The following is a 23,896-nucleotide window of genomic DNA, read 5'->3' on the forward strand; positions in this document are numbered from 1 at the left end:
TCTGGAGGCATGCCCCAGAGTATTGTGATGCAGGTGATACCCACTTTCCAATTCAATTTCATATCCCTGATTATTGACTTGCAGTCTCTGGCAATTACCGTAGTGCAGCCTTCTCTAACTTGGTGCCCTCCAGATGCCTTGGACTCCATCTCCCATCATCCCCAGTTAGTGTGGGCAATGGTAAGGAATGCTAAGGGTTGTAGTCCAGAACATCTGTAGGACACCAGGTTGCAGAAGGCTGGTATAGTGTGTGAGGTAACATGTCCCTCAAGTTCAGTACTTGGCCATTTTGACTGATGCCAAGTCATATACAGAAATCATTTGTCAAATGCAGCCAGTCTCATGCCCCAGGACCAAGAACCCTCTCAGACTGAAGTTTCTAGTGGCAGCAACTCCAAGAAGGAGTTAGCTCCTGGACCTTCCCAAGTGGGGCCCTCCACCTGGGATCCCACATCCTGTCCTCTCACTCTGAAGGAGGCACTGCTGCCCTCGGAGGAGTGGACCTCATTCATTCATTTATTACACCTCTCTCTCCTCCAGTGAGTAGGGAGGCTCTGAGAAGCATTCCCCAACCAGCTCTCCAAACTTTCACCACTCAGAAGAAGGCAGCAATTGCGGAAAAGGACACTGGCCCTTTATGAAAACAAGCACTTGAGGAGGTGGAGCTCCCAGAAGAACTCTCCGGGCCTAGCTATAAAACCCTGCCAGGTGCTCTAAGCCAGTGCTGGGGGAACTTGTCAGCACCCTAGCTGCTCTCTACGGTCCTGAACTCATGACAAGTCCTGGGCCAGTTACCCGGAGTGCTGGTTGTGGTACAAAAACTGCTCCTGTTCCAGTTGCCTGTCCTATGTCATGCCTCCTCATCTGAGACCAGAACAGATGATGGAATCCCAAATGGAGCAGGACTGCTGCCATTGTCCTGTTTGGGACACGAGTATGTTGTGAATGCCTTTGAAGCCACCAGCACATACGTACCGCGTCCTCATTTGTGACCACCATGTACATTCTGTGGCTTCTTCACAGCTGAAGTTTAGCTTGAGACTCATGGGTCTATCTCATATAGAAAACAACAAAGACAAACCACAGATTGCTCTCCCCTCTTCTGTGTTATATATGTAACTTCTTTTTTTTAGGTGCAGGTTGAAGGTTTGAAAGGAGAACAGGTAAGGTCTTCATAACAACGTTTGCACTAGCAATAAAGACAGAGAAAGATTTTTCAAGAACAGCAGTCCTGACTCTTAACTGTCAAAGTCAGTGGTAAAGTCAAGAAAACTTGCAGAAACAATAAGTCAGGGTTGATTGGCTCAAAACCTTTCCACTATGAATAAACTTCATTTTAAATCAAAAGAGATACTGGCAAGTTGTTTATCTTCCCCGTAATAGCTTTTATTCAAGGGTTACAGTCTTCCAACCCACTCACTTCCTCGTAGTTCATGAGAACTCCAAAATAAAATTGCTTTGTCTGTTTTCATTACCTAAGGAGAGCAGGGGAGTGGGGTGGGAAGTGAAGATCCCCTTCAGGGCTGTTGTACTGTCTGTCTGACTATAGTTCATTTTACTTGCTCCAAATTTTAGGCTCCCCCTTTTACATCTAGAGGAATGAAAGGTTTGCTCAGAGAAATACTGTATTAGATGTAATCCTATGCAAACTTTCTTGGGTGTGAGACCCATTGGACACAATGGAACTTCTGAGTAAACACATACTGCAGGGTTGTGGGTTGGTTCTGCTAGCTGGGGCTGATGGGAGCTGTATTCCCACCACATCTGAAGGTTCATGTGTGCCCCCCCCCCCCCGCACATGCACACACTGATGTATAGGAACAGACTGCATGGGCTTCACTTCCGGATTTAAATTCAGGAGTGCACAACAGAGGTAATAGAGAAAAGTGTGTATGGATGGAAGGATGTGCAAATCTTGTACACATCTATTTATTGTTTTGAATCACCAATTTTTATGAGAATATTTAAACTGAGGTAGCCATCCATAATTGAGGATCTCCAGCCATCTTGCTCAGTTCAATAAGATGCACTGTGGAAGGATTCTTTTAAAGTGTATGTTTGTTAGTTTTTAACTTTTTTTTAATATCCTAACTTTTAAAATGTAAATTTGTTTACAGGGAGCTCCTGGCCCACGAGGATCAGTAGGCCTTCCTGGAACCCCAGGTAGTCCAGTAAGTAACTTGCTTCCATCACACCCCCTCTGAGATGCTCATGTATTAGCAGTCTTGATTGACCTATGCACTGAGGGAAATATGCAATGCCCTGAATGGGCTTAGGTCTGGCTTGTTGCCCCAAGGGTGTGATTCTTAACTGGGGCATGATGAGAGATCCCAGGTTTGAATGCTGGACAAGACCTGTCCACAGGATAAGGTGGCTGTACCTTGAAGGTGAGAGGCTTGTTGGTCTAGACTAGCATGAATCTTGCTTTGGATTAGGTATGTTGGAGGAATCCGGTTATGGGGTGGAGCTTGATGAGCTTTCCTTGGCTCAGCCCCACCAGACTTTGGTCTGTTCTCTGCTGTGGATCCTGACTCAGTCTGCAGAGAGTTGGGCCGTTTTGCAGATTTCCCATGATTTTCAATTTATGTGAATTATGGCTGAATTTTGTGTAAGCATGTGTAATTTCTGCAAATTGCGCAAATTTGCACAAATCTTGGCCACAATTTGTGGAAGTCTCTATTTGCACAAATTATGACTTGACACAAAAAAGTATGCAAAGGAGTTCGGGGAAAAACCTGTGGCTTGGCCTGAAATCTAAACTGAGCCAGGCAGGCTGAGGAACTCAATTGAGTCAAAAAAGAACTGGATTTCCAGCAATGGACATCTTTTCCCCCCATTTTTTTTTTACTGTGAATTTAAAAAAATGAAACAAAAACATGACAAAACCAAAGAAGAAAAAGAACAACATAATAATAAAAATACAACAACATGTTCCAATATCCTAAGTTTCAAATATTACAATATTCGAGAAGGAAATAAAAAAGGGAAAAAATAGGTTACACATAGACTCCAGTAAAAACAGACCAAGTATCCACATATAAGTCCATCTGCAAGCTTCGCCTATCTACCACTCTTTCAAATGTTGGACATCTTTACTTTGGATGTGAGTGGTCCTAAGTTCAAATCTCATACCAGCTGATGCAACTGGTATAAAGAATTCACCAGTTGCATAACCTGAAAAGTGTAGCTCATTGGGTGTAGTCTAAAGAGGACCTTTGCTACAGGCTCTCAGGACACAGGGTTAGGAAGAGCCCCCTATACCTAGAGACAATGCAGGGTGATAGCCAGCCACACTGGTCACAGACCCATTCAGACAATTGTGTCAATCTTCTGTGCTTTGGGATGTCTTTCATTGGGGGTGGGACCTTGATTCAGTGGTAAGAGTATGCCTTATTCTTTGGATGCACAAAGTCCCAGGTTCAAGGTAAAAGATCTTGGGTACCAGGCCTGGGAAGTAGAGGTGTACGGATTCCCCACCGTCTGTTCCGGTGGGGAACGATCCATTCCTCCCCCTGCCCCGGAATCCTCTGGAGCAGCTCCGCTCCATGAGGATTCCGGAGGAGGGGAGGAATGGACAGTGGGCCTGGGGACTACTTACCTTCCCTCCTGCCGGCCAGATCCGTTCGCCTCGTCCCTGCCGATCACCATGTCTTTTTTTTTTTTTAAGGCGATTGGCAGGATGTGCCCATAGACTTAGACACAAATAGAGCCATGAATCTTGTGTCTAAGTCTATGTGTCTGTAGGCTTATATGCAAGATTCATGGCTGTATTTTGCGTCTAAGTCTATGGGCACATCCTGCCAATCGCCTTAAAAAAAAAAAAAGACATGGTGATCGGCAGGGACGAGGTGAATGGCTCTGGCTGGCAAGAAACAGCCTAGTGCCATTCTGCCTCCAGTCCTCCTGGAGCGGAAGTAAGTGGTCCCAATCCGCTGTGGATTTCTGAGGCCGAATTCCAAAGAATCCGGCCTCATTTGAATCCGTAGCGGATTTCTCTGACATCCCAACTGGGAAGTACCTGTACCTGAAATCTTGGAGGACCACTGCGACTAATGGGTTAAATCAGTCTTCACCAACCTGGTGTCCTCCAGCATATAGCAAATACAGAATGCCATATCAAATATGATGGTCATTGCAGGATTAATCAAAATATAACCAGGGGCTGGAATAACCATAACCTGCTGGTAGAGCACATGTATTGCATGGAGAAGGTCTCAGGTTCAGTCGTCTCATCTCCAGCTAAAAAGATCAGGTATTTGGCTGAGATAGAAGACCTCTGCCTGAGACCATAGAATGCTGTTGGATGGATGGAAAAACAGTTTGATCTACTATAGTGGAGCTTCCTAGGTTCTTAGGTTAGCTGTTGTAAGAACTTCAGATATAATCGGTATCCGTGTTCAAATTTCTAAGGAAGTGGTGGGCCTTTCAGAACCTATGCCACCTTAACCCCACTCAGTAGCAAAAAGGCTTCCGCATATGCACAGGGGCAATTTCCTGTGCCTTCAAGCATGGCTGACTGGGAAATTTTGGGAGTTGTAAGATTTTTTCCATCTAAACATGCATAGGACTGTGCCCTTAACTAGGGATGTGCGAACTCACCCCATCTGGGTTCTCCGGACTCCTGCCCAGCCCCTGCCCCTGCTCGCTGGTCCCTGGATGGAGCTCGAGCCCCCCCCCACTCTTGGCAAGCAGCCCACAGCCACCCCAGTGGCCTTGTTAAGCTCTGCAGTTGCCATGGCTAAAAAAAAGAAAACAGCCATCACAAAAATGTGCCTGTTTTTGTATGCATGAAAATGTACATTTTGTGAATGTGCATATCTCCTGTGTGAAATGCGCATTTTTACAAAGGCACACATTAGTCTGTGTACGAAATTGTGCATTTTTAGTAAAATATGCGCATTTACAAAATGCACATTTGTGCATATGTGAATATGAGCATTCACAAAAATGCATTTTTGCGATTGCCGTTTTATTTCTTAGAAAATGGTGACAGCGAAGCTTGACAAGGCTGCCGTGGTGAGTGCAAGCCGTTCGCCAAGCGCGGGCAGGTGGTGAATCCAGGAGAATCAAGCCATGTTCCAAAATGTGTCAGTGGCTTCTAAGACATATTACAGATCATCCATGCGACCATCTTCTCTCTCTAGTAAGAAAAAGCAACATTGTATGTGGAAATGTTGTAACACTTCTTTCATTTGATGATTTTGTTTAAATGTTATCTTGTTTTCAGGGACCCCCAGGACTAGAAGGCAAGCCAGGACCTGCTGGATTACAAGGTCAAAGGGTGAGCAACGTTTCTAATTTGCATGTCTCAACTTGATATTCACCAGGTTGTTTGGCTGTGTTCGGCGGCGTTTTGTTTTTTTCTTACTCCCCCACAGCTTTGTTCAGTTCTACACTTTTTTTTTTCTGTGTTGAATATGGTAGCTAATAGGTGTGGTTGAGAAATTTGACCAGTTTATTTTTTCATATGAACTCACCAAAATTAACAAATATCTTCATAAATGGGATGGAAAAAAACTTGAGACTATTGTGGGGGGGGGGGATGTAAGAAACTGAAAGGGGCAGATTTGCCCATACTCACACACACACACCAATTTGGATCCAAGCCATTAGATTAGACTGATTCAGGGTTTTGTTTTTGTTTTTTTAATGCCGTGAGCTCTTATGCTTATATGTAAAATGTGTGTGTCGGGGGGGGGCAATGTTGTAAAATTAATAATTATTGTTACCTAGCACTTTTCACTAGAGGTGTATGAGAATTTTGTTCGTGTTTGCAAATCATGTGAACATGTCTTTTTCACAACCCCAAATGTGAACAGAAAAAAGGAACACAATTCTTGGGAAATTTTCACTGTTTCATGAACTTGAGTTTGTGCTTGAAAGTGCACTCTTGCATAAGTGCACTCTTCTGAAAATATGCACTTGCACACATGTGTAAATCCCCCCCTCCACATTTTCACAGTTTAGCCTAAGGGGGGAAATGTGCATTTTTGATCAGGAAAAATGTGAATTAAAAAAAATGTTTTTTTTTTTCAATTGGTAAAAATGTGCACTTCTAAAAATGCACATTTTTCCTTATTGAGGAGCAGGGGGGAAAGGCACTGACTTTTGGGAATACAAACAAGGCAAAGCTAGCTTTGAGAAAGAATTCAGACAACCTCAACAAGCTCAAACATTGCCTGTTCGCCCATCCCTACTTTTCACTACACCAGTTGTGTGCGTGTGCGTGTGAGCTGTTAATTAGATTTTAGAAACAGACCAGCCTTGCAAAACTTAAATTATTAACATTCTTATAATTTGGGATGGGACACACAAGAGTTTGCTACAGCCCTTCTAGCAATATTTCTTTAGGCTTGGAGATAAGTGGTAAAAGCAACATGGGAAACAGCCTTTGTGGAGGTTGTGGGTAAAAACTGTTACAGTAGAGAAGGTTTTGCTGTAAACCTCCAGCTATGTTTAGGTTATGTAGATCTAAGGTGAAGATTTAAAGACAGAAAAGACTGTTGTTGTTGTTCAGTTGTTCAGTCGTGTCCGACTCTTCGTGACCCCATGGACCATAGCACGCCAGGCCTTCCTGTCCTGTGCTCTCTCACGGAGCGTGCTCAAGTTCATATTCATTGTATCGGTGATGCTATCTAGCCATCTCATCCTCTGCCGGCCCCTTCTCCTTTTGCCTTCAGTCTTTCCCAGCATCAGGGTCTTTTCCAGAGAGTTTTCTCTTCGCATTAGGTGGCCAAAATATTGGAGCTTCAGCTTCAGTATCTGTCCTTCCAATGAGCAGTCAGGGTTGATTTCCTTTAGGATGGACTGATTTGAGCTCCTTGCAGTCCAGGGCACTCGTAAGAGTCTTCTCCAGCACCACAGTTCGAAAGCATCAATTCTTCGGCGCTCAGCCTTCCTTATAGTCCAGCTCTCACAGCCATACATTACTACTGGGAAAACCATAGCTTTGATTAGATGGACCTTTGTCGGCAAGGTGATGTCTCTGCTTCTTACTATGCTGTCTAGGTTGGCCATAGCTTTCCTCCCAAGGAGCAAGCGTCTTTTAATTTCATGGCTACAGTCACCGTCTGTGGTGATCTTGGAGCCCAAGAAAGTAAAATCTGTCACTGCTTCCATTTCTTCCCCTTCTGTAAGCCAGGAAGTGATGGGGCCAGATGCCATGATCTTCGTTTTTTTAATGTTGAGTTTCAAACCAGCTTTTGCACTCTCCTCTTTCACCCTCAACAAGAGGCTCTTGAGATCCTCTTTGCTTTCTGCCATTAGGGTGGTATCGTCTGCATATCGGAGGTTGTTGATAATTCTCCCAGCAGTCTTAATTCCGAGCTGTGATTCATCCAACCCGGCATTTCTCATGATGTACTCTGCATATAAGTTAAATAAGCAGTGTGAGAATATGCAGCCTTGTCGTACTCCTTTCCCAGTTTTGAACCACTTGGTTGTTCCATGTCTGGTTCTTACTGTTGCTCTTGACCCTTGTACAGGTTTCTCAGGAGACAGGTAAGGTGGTCTGGTACTCCCATCACTTTAAGAATTTGCCACAGTTTGTTGTGATCCACACAATCAAAGGCTTTAGCGTAGTCAATGAAGCAGAAATAGATTTTTTCTGGAATTCTCTTGCTTTCTCCATGATGCAGCGAATGTTGGCGATTTGATCTCTAGTTCCTCTGCCTCTTCGAAACCCAGCTTGTACTTCCGGTAGTTCTCGATTCGCATACTGCTGAAGCCTAGCTTGTAGAATTTTAAGCATCACCTTGCTGGCATGTGAAATGAGCGCAATTGTGCGGTAGTTTGAACACTCTTTGGCATTGTCCTTCTTTGGAATTGGAATGTAAACTGACCTTTTCCAGTCTTGCGGCCATTGTTGAGTGTTCCAAATTTGTTGGCATATTGAGTGCAGCACTTTAACAGCATCACCTTTTAGGATTTTAAATTGCTCGGCTGGAATACTGTCATCTCCGCTAGCTTTGTTGTTACTAATGCTTCCTAAGGCCCACTTGACTTCACTCTCTAGGATGTCCGGCTCAAGTTCAGTGACCGCACTATCATAGCTATCAGGGACATTAAGATCTTTCCTGTAGAGTTCTTCTGTGTATTCTTCCCACCTCTTCTTAATCTCATCTGCTTCTGTTAGGTCCCTGCCTTCTTTGTCCTTTATCATGCCCGTCTTTGCACAAAACGTTCCCTTGAGATCTCCGATTTTCTTGAAGAGATCTCTAGTCTTTCCCATTCTGTTGTTTTCCTCGATTTCCTTGCATTGTTCATTTAAGAAGGCCTTCTTGTCTCTCCTTGCTATTCTCTGGAACTCTGCATTCAGTTGGATATATCTTCCCCTTTCTCCCTTGCTTTTCGCTTCCCTTCTTTCCTCAGCTACTTGTAAAGCCACATCAGAAAGTCACTTGGCTTTCTTGCATTTCTTTTTCTTTGGGATGGATTGAGTTGCTGCCTCCTGAACAATGTTACGGACCTCCGTCCATAGTTCCTCAGGCACTCTGTCTATCAGGTCTAATCCCTGAAATCTATTCCTCACCTCCACTGTATATTCATAAGGGATATGATTTAGGTCATACCTGAATGGTTTAGTGGTTTTCCCTATGTTCTTCCATTTAAGCTGAAATTTTGCAACAAGAAGCTCATGATCTGAGCCACAGTCAGCTCCAGGTCTTGTTTTTACTGACTGTATAGAGCTTCTCCATCTTTGACTGCAAAGGACATAATCAATCTGATTTCGATATTGACCATCTGGTGATGTCCATGTGTAGAGTCACCTCTTGTGCTGTTGGAAAAGAGTGTTTGCTATGATCAGCGTGTTCTCTTGGCAAAACTCTATTAAAATTACCCTAATGAGAAATGAGTTATTCCTTTGTCTTACATTACTGCCAGTGCTTAGGAAGCAGACCTGTATTGCATTCAGCAAAGCAGCACACAGCTCCATAATTTAGTTGTGCATCATGGTTGAGTTTCCCTGGCTTAGTAGTTCCATTAATTACCTGCTCAAGCAAGTTTTGTAGTCTTGGTTCATTAGAAGGCAACATTCCATCAAAGAGTCTGTGGCACAGCACTATTTGCCACAATCATGGGGGGTATAATGGCCCCCCTATGATTGAATGTGTCATTCAGGGTAATGTCTTCCTAGCTTTATTATGTGTATTCCTCATCTGTCAGAAGGGAACTTCCATGAAAAGAAAAATGTGACATGGTGGCATCACCTTTTATTTAAAAAAGGTGTCAGTTATATAAGATTTCCGGGACTGGGAGAGGCCTATGATCATTGCAACCAGGCTACAGCAATGGGTACCTGAATCTAGAACTTGCAGCTTGAGTACAGGCATCAACATCAGCACATGGCACCTTGGGTACCTGCTAGGACCCCCATGTGGTCCACTCCTGTTGTCTTCCCTGGGTCCGGCTTTAAACAATTTGATCTTGCCTTCTGCTCCCTCATCACTTTTGGGAAGCTGGGTCTGACAAGCACCATATATATTTTTCACAACACTCCTAATACAGCACTGCTTCAAAGCATTGTGGGAAGATAAAACGGTAGTCCCTAAGGCTCCCAGACCTCCTTTGGGGGCTGGGATTTTAATTTCCCACAGTGCCCGAGAGTGATGCTATATTCAGGGCATTGTGGGAAATTAAAGTGGTGGCCCAGTGGTTCGGCTGCCTAGCACTACTGCCCATTAGGGTGCCCACTGATGTAAAACAGGGATGGCAACACAGTGTTTCATCAAGGGCCCCCTGAAACCTGGAGCTGGCCCTACTTGAGTGAGCAGTACAGATAGACAGGCACCCCCCCATGCAGCTTCTCCAGGAGCCTGCAGAGCCCCTGCCCCTGCTCACATACCCCCAGATGCATGCCCAAGACCCCCACCCACTCGCCAAGCCGCCTGGACCCACCCCAGGCCCAACTGGTGAGCTCTGCAATAGCCATTTTGTGAAAAAACTGGTAGTCACGAAAATGTGCACATTTGAACTTAAACAAAATGGCACCGTGAATGGCTGACATATCCAATGGGCCATTTATGCCTGTAATCTTATGTATATTGGAATTCTTGGTGCCATTTTGTGTAAGACCAAATGTAGGGATATCAGAGAATTCCACCATGGATCTCAGTGAGGCCGAATGCCAGTGCATTCGGCCCCCCCAAAATCCGTGGCAGAACGAAGCCCCCCACCCCTCCACCCCGCGAAAAGCGTGCAAAACGGAGCACTTACCTGGTGTCGTTCGTGCTGCTTTGCGAATGGCAGCTGCATCTTGTTTTCACTTGTAAGCATATTAGATTGCAAGCATTGTTTTTTTTTCTTTTTGCATGAAAATCCATGCATATTTTTGAGCAATTTTCAAAATGTACAGGACACATCAGTTGTGCACATTTTTGAAATGTGCATATTTTTTCTGTGCATGATTGTGCACATTTTTTTTCAAGATTATGCATTTTTCATGTGATTTTTTCAAATGTATGCAGTTTTTGAACAGGATTTGGTTTTGGTTCCACAAATCGCATCACTAGCTCAGAAATATAGGGACTTTGACCACAGATTGCCTTTGGGTCTGCTGTGTGGTTCCAGGGTGGGTAAATTCTGATCAAAAACAAACTGAAATGAATTTTGTATACATCTCTAATCATGATAGTATCTTATCATTCCCACTCCAAGCAACCTTATTTCTAGAGTACAGACAACATATTATTTTTCCTAGCCAGTGATACTTTAAGATCATACCCAAAATTAGCTACTTTCTCACTCTAAGAAATGTGCAACCCCTGGAGGGAGGGAAAAGCTGGAACCTGGAGAAAGTACTGCTACATTGACCAGGCAAAAGACAGGAGGCTTGGCTCTTATACCAGACTTGGCCAATCCATAGGGTTCATACTGCCAGCCAATCACAAGGGACAATGTTACACATTCCTATTTTCTTCTGTGCCTAAAGACCTGAGTGCACTCAGTTCACAGTAAATCCCAGTAAATCCCAGTTTTGGAGTCCCTTCGAGCACTTTTGCTTTCATACACTTCACTCATTCTTGTCCTCTGTTTGTATCAACCCCAAATTTGGATCATGCGAGCTATTCTTTAGGGAAGATGGAGGATCTTGGTTGGGGGAAAGATTCGGACTTGATGACATTTGATGGCCCTTCTGGATCAATGGATCATCCTGTGATTCTATAGCTGAGGTTTTGCTTGTGACCTAGAGAAGGAAAGGTCTGCAATTAAATTTACATCAATTTCTTGACTTGGACACTGTCAGATATCATAGCAATTTAACAAGGAAAAGCTCAATATTGCTTCTTCCCAGAGAGCCATTCATAATATTTTTGCCCATGCTCTGACATGTAGAGCCCTCTCACCTGTCCTCTCAGTTGTCAGATATCAATGAAATTCATCTGCCTGTTATGCTAACACTAAGCTTGGTTCTTTGGAACTACAAGCTGGCAGGTTAATCCACCTTGTCAGTGTTTCCACTGGAAAGTTTCACTCTCACACACCTGCAGGCTCAAAAGACCTGAGAGCAGAAGAGAAGTAGGAGAAATGTGTATTTAAATAGGGCTGCTGTGCGTGTGTGTGTGCGTGCATGCGTGCGTGCATGCATCTGTGTGTCTGTGTGTGTGTGGGGGTACAATATAAAATATACATTTATCAGGGCTTATCTTCAGAATAACCCAATTCTCCTTACTTAACCACAACACTAATCTTTGTATCTATTTATTCATTACATTTCTCTACTGCCCCATAGCTGAAGCTCTCTGGGCGGTTTACAAAAGTTAAAACATTCTTTTTCTATCTTCCCTTTTTTCTTTTTCTTAGAATACTGTAATGTTGGAAACTGAAGATTCTGATTATATTGTTGGTAGTGTTTATTTCATTTATAAAAATAAAATAAAAATAAATTTTAAAAAAGTTAAAACATTTCAATACAATATACAAAGTCTAAAAGCCATTTACATAAGAACATCAGGAGAGCCCTGCTGGATCAGACCAAGGGTCCATCTAGTCCAGCATTTTGTTCACACAGTGGCCAACCAACCAGCTGTCGACCAGGAACCCAACAGCACAACAGCACCTCCCACCCATGTTTCCCAACAACTGGTGTACATATGCTCACTGCCTCTGGTACTGGAGATAGCACATAGCCATCAGGACTAGTAGCCACTGATAGCCTTTTCCTCCAGGAATTTGTCTAACCCCCTTTAAAGTCATCCAAACTGGTGGCCCTCACTACAGCCTGTGGTAGTGAATTCTATTGTTTAACTATGCGCTGTGTGAAGAAGTGCTTCCTTTTACCTGTCCTGAGTTAAAAGGAAGTACTTCTTCACAATATATACGAACAACATATAACTAAAAACAACATTGAACTAAAGACAGTTTCACAAATATCAAGCAATTAAAACAACACAGCTTAAAAACAACACAGCTTAGAAACAGTATGCAAGAGTCAGCACAAGAAACAACAGTTCTAAAGAGGGAAGGCCTGCCAGAACAATAGAGTCTTTAATGCCTGCTTAAAAACCTTCAGCGAGGTCAGCAGGCGTATTTCAACCTGCAGGTAGTTCCACAACTGAGGGGAGGACAAGGAAAGGGTCCTCTTGTGTGTGGCTGCCAGTCTCACTTTAGGCAGCCCACAGCAGAGAGCCCTCAGAGGACCTTAGGTGGCGGACTGTAGGGATGTACAAAACCACTTACCTGTTTCATAAGTGGCGGTAGGGGGGGAGGTGCTCCATCCCTCACCCCAGAATCCTCCCTGGCCGCCTCCGCTCCGCAGCAACTCTGCGGAGCCACCGGCTGGGTGCATCCGCAGGCAGACATCCGGCTGCAGCAGGTCTGTGGACGCAAATGGTGGCCGGCGTAGCGGCCGCCATTTGCGTCCCTTCTCTGGGCCGTGATAGGCTACGTAAATATTTACATAGCCTATCACGGCAAAAGCAGGGATGCAAATGGCACAGCGGACGCCATTTGCATTCCCGCTCTTTGCCGTGATAGGCTACGTAAATATTTACGTAGCCTATCACGGCTCAGAGAAGGGACGCAAATGGTGGCTGGTGTAGCAGCTGCCACTTGTGGCCACAGCCCGGCAGTGGCTGGAGCCACCACCGCCGCCGGAGCTGCCACCACCACCGGAGTCCCCACCAGAGCCGCCGCCGGAGCCACAGCCAGGTAGGCTCCGTTTCATGGGGCTTTCGCGGGGTGGTGGGGTGGGTTGCTCCGTTCCACCATGGATTCTGGGGGGGGCGAATTCACTGGAATTCGGCCTCCCTGGGATCCATGGCGGAATTCTCTGATATCCCTAGTGGACTGGGACATAGGGGAGAAGGCGCTCCTAAAGTACCGAGTAATTCCAAAGTAGTTATGTTATGGTGCACAAACACACATATGTATAAACATGGTCATAGGGTTTTTATACATGTGACCAAAATCAGCCAAGATCTGTCCTCCTCCCCAGGTTACCTGGCGGCCACATTTGTACTTGGTGTTTGCAGTGATTGCATAATACACACCGCAAAATGGTGACCATAACACTGCATGAGTTTAGGGGATTTCCTCCCAAATTCTTAGAACTATCTTGGAACTGAATATCAGATTCAATCTAAAATTGAGTGATTCACTGAGTGTTTTTCCACTTGGAATTCATTCGCCGTTGGGAGAATTCAAGTCTTTAGGACTAGCCCAGGGTGGGGAACCTCTTTCGGCCTGGGGAACATTCAATTGCAGCAAAGATCTCAGGGGACACATTCCAGTGGTGGGCAGGGCCAAATGCAAAAGAAGTGGGGCCAAAAATATTTTAAAAACATACCGGCATATTTTAGTTTCAAGCACTTACTACTAGCAGTTATGCCTTATGAGAGGCATTTCAACCTTTTAGAATGGGGGAAAGCGGCACAAAAACTGAGGAAAACACCACATTTTATTTATTTATTTATTTATTTATTTATTTATTTATTTATTGGCTGCCCAATCATTGGTGATTGGGGAAAATGTGGTTGGGCCTTGGGAAGGGAGCATAGAGCATCTCTACACCAGCCTAATTCTGCATTTAAAAAAGGGGGCTTTCTGCTTCCGTTTGAAATGCAGGATCACAATGAACTACCTTTACATATGCTTCCTTTCCCCTCTCCCCTTTTCCCCTCCTTCTCCCCCTTGTCCAAGTCTTGCATATGTTTCATTGGTCTAACTCCTCTTCTTGGAGCTTTTCCTTTTGCATGGAGGGAACTCAAGCAGAACACAAACAGGGTCATTTGATAGCCCATTATCTCTGATCTATTCAAAAACAGAATAAGGACATGCAGGAGATGCCCTGATGGTTCACGGCATCATGTAAAGGGTCTGCAAACTTCCATGAGGGAGCAATCTCAATAGCAGCATAAAAGCTCCATGTGAAGGAGCCCATAGACTTCTGTGGAAGGGCTAGACTGGGACCACAGGAGGGCTGGATTTGGCCTCTGGGACTGAGATCCCCAACCCTGGCCTAGTATATCTTTCCCTTCTTCACACAGCGCATAGTTAAACTATGGAATTCGCTACCACAGGATGTAGTGATGGTGACCAATGTGGATGGCTTTAAAAGGGGGTTGGACAAATTCCTGGAGCAAAGGGCTATCAATGACTACCGGTCCTGATGGCTATCTGTTACCTCCAGTACCAGAGGCAGCAAGCCTAGGTACACCAGGTCCTGGGGAACATGGGTGGGAGGGTGCTGTTGCATTCATGCCCTGCTTGTGGGTTCCTAGTCGACAGCTGGTTGGCCACTGTGTGAACAGAATGCTGGACTAGATGGACCCTTGGTCTGATCCAGCATGGCTCTTCTTATGTTTTTATTCCCTGCATCAGTTATATAAACCACGCTGGAACCATTATTGTTCTTCACTCTTTGGGATCTAAAATGTGAATTATCATTTATCCTGGCACACTCTACTCCAGTAATGGACATTTTACAAGGTATCCAAGAAAGAAATAATGTAATGAACCCTGAGATAATAAATTCAGAAATGAGATGATACCACGCCTAGCGGATTATAAATCTATACTGAATGATAGGTCGATTTTTTCCTTGCTAGTTCACTTTACCAGGGGCAATGGAAGCCAGATCAAATTGCTTGCTATGAGATTGGCACATTCCTTTTTCCAAGGGAGTTTAATTATTTCTCGAGCTCACATTGCTCATTTGGAACATAACCTGCACAAAAGCGCCTTAAGCAGAAAGCTAACAAACCACACAGATGGTGACACTCCAAGGTTTGCCAGAAAGTTATTTTCCAACAAACTAATCACACAGACTGACAATTAGATTCCGTGAAGGCTGAAGCATAAATCTTGAGGAACAAGCCACTGTGATGTGCTCCTTCAGTGTGCCTTCATTAGCTGCCTTGTTCCATCAGCCGCAAGAGAGCACAGAAGCACATCCGTTGGATCCAGGGCAAGATCAACTACTAAAGGCAGAAAGTCTGGAAGTGCTTTGATGGAGCCTATGACTTCCCTTTGCATCCCCTTCCATCAACGTTCTCTTCCTCTCCAGCCCTACCCCTCCATGGTGCTTAATATCTTCTTCTTCTTTGGCATAATTATTTAAAATATTTCCTTACCCAGGATCAAGGAAGCGAACATTAAACAAAAACAAAAATCATTAGAATTCAATCCAGTAATAACATTCAGTGGGAGAACCTGGAACCAGCAAAATGACAGTCAGTAATATAACTGCAAACTCTGGAAGAATGTTGCTTTCCTCTGAAGTTCTTGCCTCATGAAACCAAAGCTCTTGGAACAGGGGTTTCCATACTCAGAGCACATGGGCTCATATAGGGAGAAGCAGCTTTCTAGAGGAGCACCAGAAGCAGGTTGGCAGCCAGTGCAGTTATTACAAAACTGCCTGGCTGGCCTCCTGCCTCCAAATGTCCACAGACAGCAGTAGAATGTTGCACCAGCTGCAGCTTCTGAGTCATTCTCAATGGCAGCCCTTGGAGTTTCTAACTGCTGGTAGCCCTTATATGGCAGGGGTGGAGAACCTCAGGACCAAGGCCAAATCTTGCCCCTCTAACCTAGGGTATCAGTCTAACCCTCTAGGGTTCACCAGATGTCCACTTCCCTTTCCCCTAGCCCCATCGCTTCCCCCCAACCACCCATCGTCTGGTGGCTTACAGTGGAGGCTGGTGGCTCTGATTGCGGTGGGCCTGTGAGTCCCTTCTGGGTTTCAGGCAGAATTCTAAAGGAGCTATCCAAGGTGCTGAACCCTCACCCCAACAGAGGTTCAGCACTTTGGGTGACTTCTTTAGAGTTCTGGCTGAAGGCTGAGGCCCAGAATGGAAACACAGCCCCATCAAAATCAGACCCACCAGCCTCCACTGATGGTTTACTGGCTTTTGAAATTCCTCTCCTAAGACTTAGTTAATGGAGGTAAGAGTTTTAAGCTACAATAGGATGGGTGTTTGTTTGTTTGTTTGTTTGTTTTAAATGGCCCAAACCTTTTGCCTTTGCCTTTGATCCACCATCTGAATGTGGCCCCCAAGCGCTTGTCTGAAATTAAAGGTGGCATTCAGGCACTGAGAGGTTCCCCAGCCATCACCTGGGTCATCCTCCCAACACCATCCCTCTAATTGCTAGTGTTGCTGGCTATCGCTGAAATTCAGCTTTCCACCTCCTTGGGAGAGTTGTAGTCATTCATAGTAGTGGGCTTCCCTGCTAAAGCCCACTCCTTAAGAAAAATGCTCCCAAGAGGCTCCCCCACACTAAGTGGCAGCCCTCCCCAGCTCCTTTGCTGGATGTAACAGGGACACAGAGAGGGGAAAGACAGAGGATGGATGCAGGAGGATGCATTCAAGGGAAAGAGCGAAGGCAGGGGGATGCTCCTGCCAAGAAGAGACTGTAGCTCAATAGCAGAGCACATGACTTGTATGTAGAAGATCCCAGGTTTAATCTCATGCATCTCCAGTTAAAAAGGATGAGGTGGCTAGTGATGGGAAAAACCTGCCTCTGCCTGTAACTCTGGGCAATGTCTGCTAGTCACAGTAAGCAGTGCTAGGCTAAATGGGCAAATAGTCTGTATGATGTGAAATAAGGCAGTTCCCTATGTGGCTGAGGTTCCCCCTTTAAGGCCTAGTTCCAACTGAGGTGAGAAATCCACATCTGAGTTATGCCACTTCAGACTGCAGTTGAAGTTTTCTGTGATAGATTGAACATCGTTTGTACAAAAACATTCCCTCTACATAGAAAACTAGCATGTTAGGCAGAAGGTAGGGTTGTGTGATAGATCTGTTTCAGTTCATTTTTGTTCAGGATTGAGCCAGTTCTCACCTTCCTGACCAAACACGGACTCCAGCACAATCTGCAGTCAAGGTCTGTATATTTCCGAGCTTGCAATATGGTTCATGGCCCCCACCTTCCATGTGTTCGACAGCATGCATACTTTTGAAAAATGCACATAGCATGCTTTAATCAATGGGAGAAGAATGCAGACATTTCAAAGATCGCACCATTGATCTGTACATTTGGAAAAATACAGGTGCAAATACGCACAAATTTTCATATGGATTCAAATCAGAATGAGCTTTGGGATGGAATTCAGGGAACTTTGTTGAGCTCAAGTTCTGTTGATTCATACATCCCTAGCAGAAGGCTACCCTTCACCCTGACTTTGTAGTTTTCTGTGTGGAAGGGTGTGTGTGTGTGTGTGGGGGGGAAGCATCATGTGATCATGTGAGATCCCTCCTTCAGTCTGAAGTGGTACAATCCATACAACTACTCGAAATGTTTAAGTTCCCTTAAACACATTTGCACATCAGTGCTGCTGTTCAACAAGGGTGGACATGTGCTCAGCCAATGTGCAATTTCCCACATCTGTATCAAAGTGCTTATCTAGGACCCATTGAACTAGCTGGATGCATCTTTTGACATGCAGCTCTGGGCCCACAAGCTGCCATGCACAACTAGTTGTGCATGGTGACAATGGGGTAGCTGCGATCTGTGTAATCTCTGAACCCCAGAGCTTCTGTTATAGTCTGGTTGAATCCTTTCCATTGTATTTCTCTGTGACACAGGGGATTTCTACACCAGCCTAAAATTCTGCATTTAAAACAGGGCTTTCTACTTCCATTTTAAATGCAGGATCCCAACGACTCCCTTTACATGCACTTCCTTCTCTGTAGATGGCCATTCCCACAGCGTCATGTTTCTGTGAAGAGGTATTACACATGTTCCAGATTCAACTATACTTTTCCCTGGGTTCTTGCCCCTTTCCCTCCCCTTGCATATTACTGGTGGATGGGGACTGACATGCGGACAGCCCCCCCAACCAATCTCCCTGGGCCCCACCTCCCTCTTCCATGCTTTTGGCCAGTCCCTGCCGCTCTCCTGCTCTGCTGCTGTTTTAAACAGGCAGGCTGAAAATGTCAAGGAGCCAAATGGCTCAGGCACAGGAAGGCAGAATGCCCATCAGACCTTCATCACCACCTTCGACATCATGACCATGCCCCCAACAACCACACTCAGCGCTTCATTCATGCTAGGGGAGAAATACACAGGGAGGACATGGCTCTTCATTTGCGCATATCTGGAAAAATATCCCATTTTTTCCATTTGAGGAAAACATGGGATAGGTGGGAGGAAATAGTGGAATAATGACTGGACAATGACAGCATCATGTAATGGACCCACACAATTCAGTGAGTGAGCAACCGTGAATGCACAATAAACGTGAGGTGTAGAGATCCCCACAGTATCTGTAAACATGTTATTGAAATGGGCTGGAAGTGGCTCCTTTTGGTACATGCCTGAATAAAAGGTGGAGGTAGCATGGTGGAGATATGAAAATTTGGGGCCATTCAATGAAACGGTAGATTCAGGATGGACTAAAGAAAACACTTCTTCACACAATATAGAATTAATGTCTGGAATTTACCGCCACAAGTTTAGGAAGGGATTAATCAAGTTAAGGTAGGATAGGTCTTTCAGTGCCTATTAGTCATGATGGATATATGGAATTTCTAGGTTGAGAGATAATATGCTGCTGAATACAAGTTGCTGGGGACAGTCAGCAGGAAGTTCTGCTCCTTTTGTGCCCTTTTGGGGGGCTTCCTGGTGTGATGACCCCTGGCCCTCAGACCTTCCAGTGTGCAGCAGAGGATTCTGATGAGGACAAGGCACAGGCTGCTTCCTCAGGTTTAGGACTGTCAGTGCCTTATTCAGGACCTTCTCAGCCAAAGGACGCAGCCCTGCCATCATCCGCTAATTCAGAGGTCTCCTACAGAAGCTCCATCTCCCCAGCCTCACAGAAGTCTAAGTCATATAATTCTTTAACAGTATAGATAGTTTCTCTTGTTGGGGCAGAGTTGACCACACTACAGCTCTTGTCAGCCTACATGAGACTTCAGTTGGCTTTAGCTCCCTGCTGAGACAATGTGCTCCCATTTCTAATAGGGGAGAGTTCCAGCCAGCAGAGGACCCATGTGGAGCTATCCAAGGTCCTGTTTTCTTCTTCCTTGACACTACTTGTTGTGCCTTGACCCGTCTTTACTTACCGGATAGGATTTTGCCTGCCTCAGTCTGACTGCCAACAGATGCTACCAGCTTCACCACAAGCCTCAAGTAATCACATAACAAGACACCCAGAAGCATCTGGCTGGCCACTGTGGAAAAAGGATGCTTGATGATTGCACCTTTGGCCTGGTCCAGGAGGGCTGTCTTTATGTTCTTATGAGCACCACCCCTATGAGAAAATATGGACTTCAGTCCAGTGTGCATATTCTGTCAACAGCAAGTGTTTGATTGATGGTCTAGGTTAAATCAAGAGTGAAACTGTTGTTGTTGTTGTTCAGTCGTTCAGTCATGTCTGACTCTTCGTGACCCCATGGACCATAGCACACCAGGCCTTCCTGTCCTGCGCTCTCTCCTGGAGCGTGCTCAAGTTCATATTCATTGCATTGGTGATGCTATCTAGCCATCTCATCCTCTGCCGTCCCCTTCTCCTTTTGCCTTCAGTCTTTCCCAGCATCAGGGTCTTTTCCAGAGAGTTTTCTCTTCGCATTAGGTGGCCAAAATATTGGAGCTTCAGCTTCAGTATCTGTCCTTCCAATGAGCACTCAGGGTTGATTTCCTTTAGGATTGACTGATTTGACCTCCTTGCAGTCCAGGGGACTCATAAGAGTCTTCTCCAGCACCACAGTTCGAAAGCATCAATTCTTCGGCACTCAGCCTTCCTTATAGTCCAGCTCTCACAGCCGTACATTACTACTGGGAAAACCATAGCTTTGATTAGACGGACCTTTGTCAGCAAGGTGATGTCTCTGCTTCTTACCAGCAAAGATAAGTTATATTCATTCCAAACACAACACATTACTCTAAGTGTGCTATTATTCACATGGCTGATTGAGACAATTAATTCACCTCTTGTTTATTTAAAGGGTGCACACACCCACTGTGAGTAGCACTGCATAATTGCCGGCTGTGTCTAGCCTGCTATTAGGCAGTATGTCATTTTGCAGAGCTTTATATCTACAGGTATACTTCCCACTGTAATCTAGGGGGAAAAATCCCTCTTATATAAGCTGGCATATTGCTGTATTTTATTTTAAAGTTTCCCCAGTTTGGGGGCTCATGGTATGAAATTATCCTTTCTTCCATCTCTACTAGAATAATTAAATGCTGTGCTGGTGGGCATTCTCTTGTTCAAATACAAAAGGTACAATATTTGAAGAGTATGTTTTGCTTCACTGATGGGAATGACACGTGTGTCCCAGTACTGGGGAAAAGGTGGATATAAATTATTAATAATAATAATAATAATAATAATAATAATAATAATCTTATTGTTTGTGTGCAAACAGGAATGTCTACCATATATTTCTCTTTGGATCTATCTGTCGGGAGCACCCTTGCTACCTTCTGAAATCCTCATAGCCAGAATCAACATGCAGATGATAGGGCTCTTTTCCAAGGCTTTATTTCCATTCAATCTAATGATGCTTACAGATGCTAATTGCCTGAGCCTAATGAGGGAAACTTTAGAGAGCTGCCTATCCGGGGTTTCTAGCCTTAGGGAATCAGTTGGTCTCCATTTGGAGGGAAAAGGCGGGAAGCCTCTGAACTTAAGGGCTAGGAGGCACCCTTTCCCATGGGGCATTGGGGTGCAGCTGTTGACATCATGCCAAGCAGGCTGAGCACCTCCTCTCGGCACCCTCCATCTCCTGCTTGTCTGTGCGCTGGTGCCTAGCATCCCAAAGCTCCAGTTGTCCCTCCCCCTGCCTGCCAGGGTCACTACCACTCTCAGGAATGTGAGCAAGGAGGGGCTCTCCCTCCGGCAGTGCCTCTGAACAGTGTGTGGGCTCCTCTCCCATGGTTTCGATCTCTTCCTCAGAATCAGAACTGCTTTGGGGCTCTATGGGCTCCGATCCAACCCTGACACTATCTATCAACTATCATTTATGTATGTATGTATGTATGTACAATATTTTATTTGCTCATTGCTTTTCTGCCCACCGAGGCTCTCAAGGTGATAAACAATTAATAAAACCCAATAAAATTGAAACAGAATAAAAACAAACACATTCTTAACAGGCTAAGACAGTTTTAAAAACCAAAGGCTTGGTGGAACAGTACAGTTTTCACTGACTACCTAAACCCAATAGGGATGAAGCCAACCTGATCTTCCTTGGGAGGGGGTTCTAAAGTTAGGGTGCAGCTACAGAGAAGGCCCTGTGTACTGTACCCACCAAACTAGCCTGTCTTGTTGGTGGGACATACAGCACAGACTCTGATGAAGATAACTAAGTATGGGCAGGCTCATATAGGAAAGGGTGGTCTTTCAGATATCCAGACCCCAAGCGCTTTAGTGCTTCATAGAACAAAACCAAAGCAGCTTGAATTTGACTCAAAAACAAAATGGAAGCCAGTGCAATTGTCTCAAGACCAGTGTTATATACTCTCTAAAGCACACACCAGACAACAGTATAGTGCTAGCTTTAGTTTCCAAACACTTTTCAAAGGCAGCCCAACATAGAGTGTGTTACAGTCATCTAAATGAGAGGTAATTAAGGTCTGAATCTCTGTGGCCAGATCCACCTTCCCCAGGAAGGTGTGAAGAAGGTGTACCAGCTGAGACTGTGCAAGGTGCTCCTGGCCACAGCAGCCACCTGGCTCTTCAGGAGCAAAGCTGAGTCCAAAAGTACCCCCAAGCTGCAAACCTGGTCCTTCAGAGGGAGTACAACCCCAACCAGAACAGGTCAGACCTTGAGCCCACTTGTCCACTGATCGAAAGAGCCTCCAAACAGGCCATTCAAATGGCAAACACGGTTCAATGCAAGCAAGTGTAAAGTGATGCACGTTGGGGCAAAAAATGAAAAAAAAAAATCCCAACTTCAAGTATAGCCTGATGGGATCTGAGTTAGCAGTGGCTGACCAGGAAAGTGATCCTGGTTTTGTGGTGGACAGCTCAATGAAGATGTCAACCCAGTGTGCGGCCACTGTAAAAACAGCAAACTCCATGTTAGGCATAGGAAGAGAATTGAGAATAAAACTGCCAACATCATACTGCCTTTATACAAATCTATGGTGTGACCACACTTAAAATACCATGTACAGTTCCTGGTCACCACACCTAAAAACAAACAAACAAACAAAACAATAGATGTAGAGCTGGAAAAAGTGCAGGAAAGGGCAACTAAAATGATCAAGGGGATGTCGTATCTCCCCTGTGAGAGAAGGTTACAACAGCTGGGATTGTTTAGCTTGGGGAAAAAAAGGAGGGTAAGGGGAGACATGACAGTGGTGTACAAAATTATGCCAGGTGTGGAGAATGTAGAGAGGGAGACATTTCTCCCCCTCTCTCGTAATATTCAGACCCAATGGGGACATCCCATGAAGCTGCTTGGTGGGAGTTTCAGGACAGATAAAATAAAATACTTCTTCACACAGCATTGTTAAATTATGGAATTTGCTTCCACAAGACATAGTGATGGCCACCAATTTCAATGGCCTTAAAAGGGGGTCAAATTCCTGGAGGAGAAGGCTATCACTGGCTACTAGACCTGATGGCTATGTGCTACCTCCAGTACCAGAGGCAGTGAGCCTAGGTACACCAGTTGCTGGGGAACATGGGTGGGAGGGTGCTGTTGCGCTTATGTCCTGCTTGTGGTTCCTGGTCAACAGCTGGTTGGCCACTGTGTGAACAGAATACTGGACTAGATGGACCCTTGGTCTGATCCAGCGGGGCTCTTCTTATGTTCTTATGATGTAGTTACTAACATTTTAATATTCTGTTTCACGTTCAGGGTAAGAAGGGTGACGTTGGTCTCCCAGGAGTTGATGGATTGCCCGGACCTCCAGTAAGTAATCCTTAACAGTTTACAAATCTGATGTTAATCAAAAGGGCATGAAACCCACACTTTAATACAACTGCTTGCCGTACTTAAGGACAAGAAGTAATTTCCTTCCAGTGTGGATAGGTTAATGTAGGTTTTGTTCTGTTTTCTTTTATTTACACCCCCATGTAATGTCTAGCTTGGCTTATTTGCATAGAACCCCTGTAACTACCTTCGCAAAGGGCACCTGCCCTTTATTTGTGGCACATCTCAAAAGCCAGTTGTTTACTATCTGCCCTTTGAGAGGTGTATGACCCACTAGCAGCATTGGGCATCACCACTGGTATACAAAATTCTTTGAAGGCATCATCAGCGCCCCCCCCCCCCGCCCCAGGCCCAAGCCCTTTAGAACTTACAGCTACTGCCAGTAACTATGCCCTAGGAAAGGGACTTCAGCCTTTTAGAATGAGAAAAAAAGCCTGCACAAAATCTGGGAACCAGTAACCAGTTACCAGTAACTATTACCAGTAACCAGTAATGGATCCCATTACTGTAGCCAGTTACTGTTACCTGTAACCAGTAGCCAGTAACCAGTTACTGTTACCAGTAACCAGTAACTT

General features: G+C 44.9%; 1 protein-coding gene across 1 annotated transcript in view; it reads left to right on the plus strand.

Moving 5' to 3' along the window:
- The window catches only part of COL22A1 (collagen type XXII alpha 1 chain), a 224,738-nt gene that overhangs the window by 76,050 nt on the left and 124,792 nt on the right, over positions 1 to 23,896 (plus strand). Inside the window, exons 17-20 of the mRNA XM_084847960.1 lie at positions 1,134 to 1,163; positions 2,118 to 2,171; positions 5,228 to 5,281; positions 23,247 to 23,300. Of these exons, the coding sequence (XP_084704086.1) occupies positions 1,134 to 1,163; positions 2,118 to 2,171; positions 5,228 to 5,281; positions 23,247 to 23,300 (192 nt within the window). The remainder of the gene's footprint in view (positions 1 to 1,133; positions 1,164 to 2,117; positions 2,172 to 5,227; positions 5,282 to 23,246; positions 23,301 to 23,896) is intronic.

Source organism: Heloderma suspectum, chromosome 4, assembly GCF_057233095.1.
Source record: "Heloderma suspectum isolate Gila_16-S chromosome 4, 16-S_ref, whole genome shotgun sequence".
In the NCBI taxonomy this organism is placed as follows: domain Eukaryota; kingdom Metazoa; phylum Chordata; class Lepidosauria; order Squamata; family Helodermatidae; genus Heloderma; species Heloderma suspectum.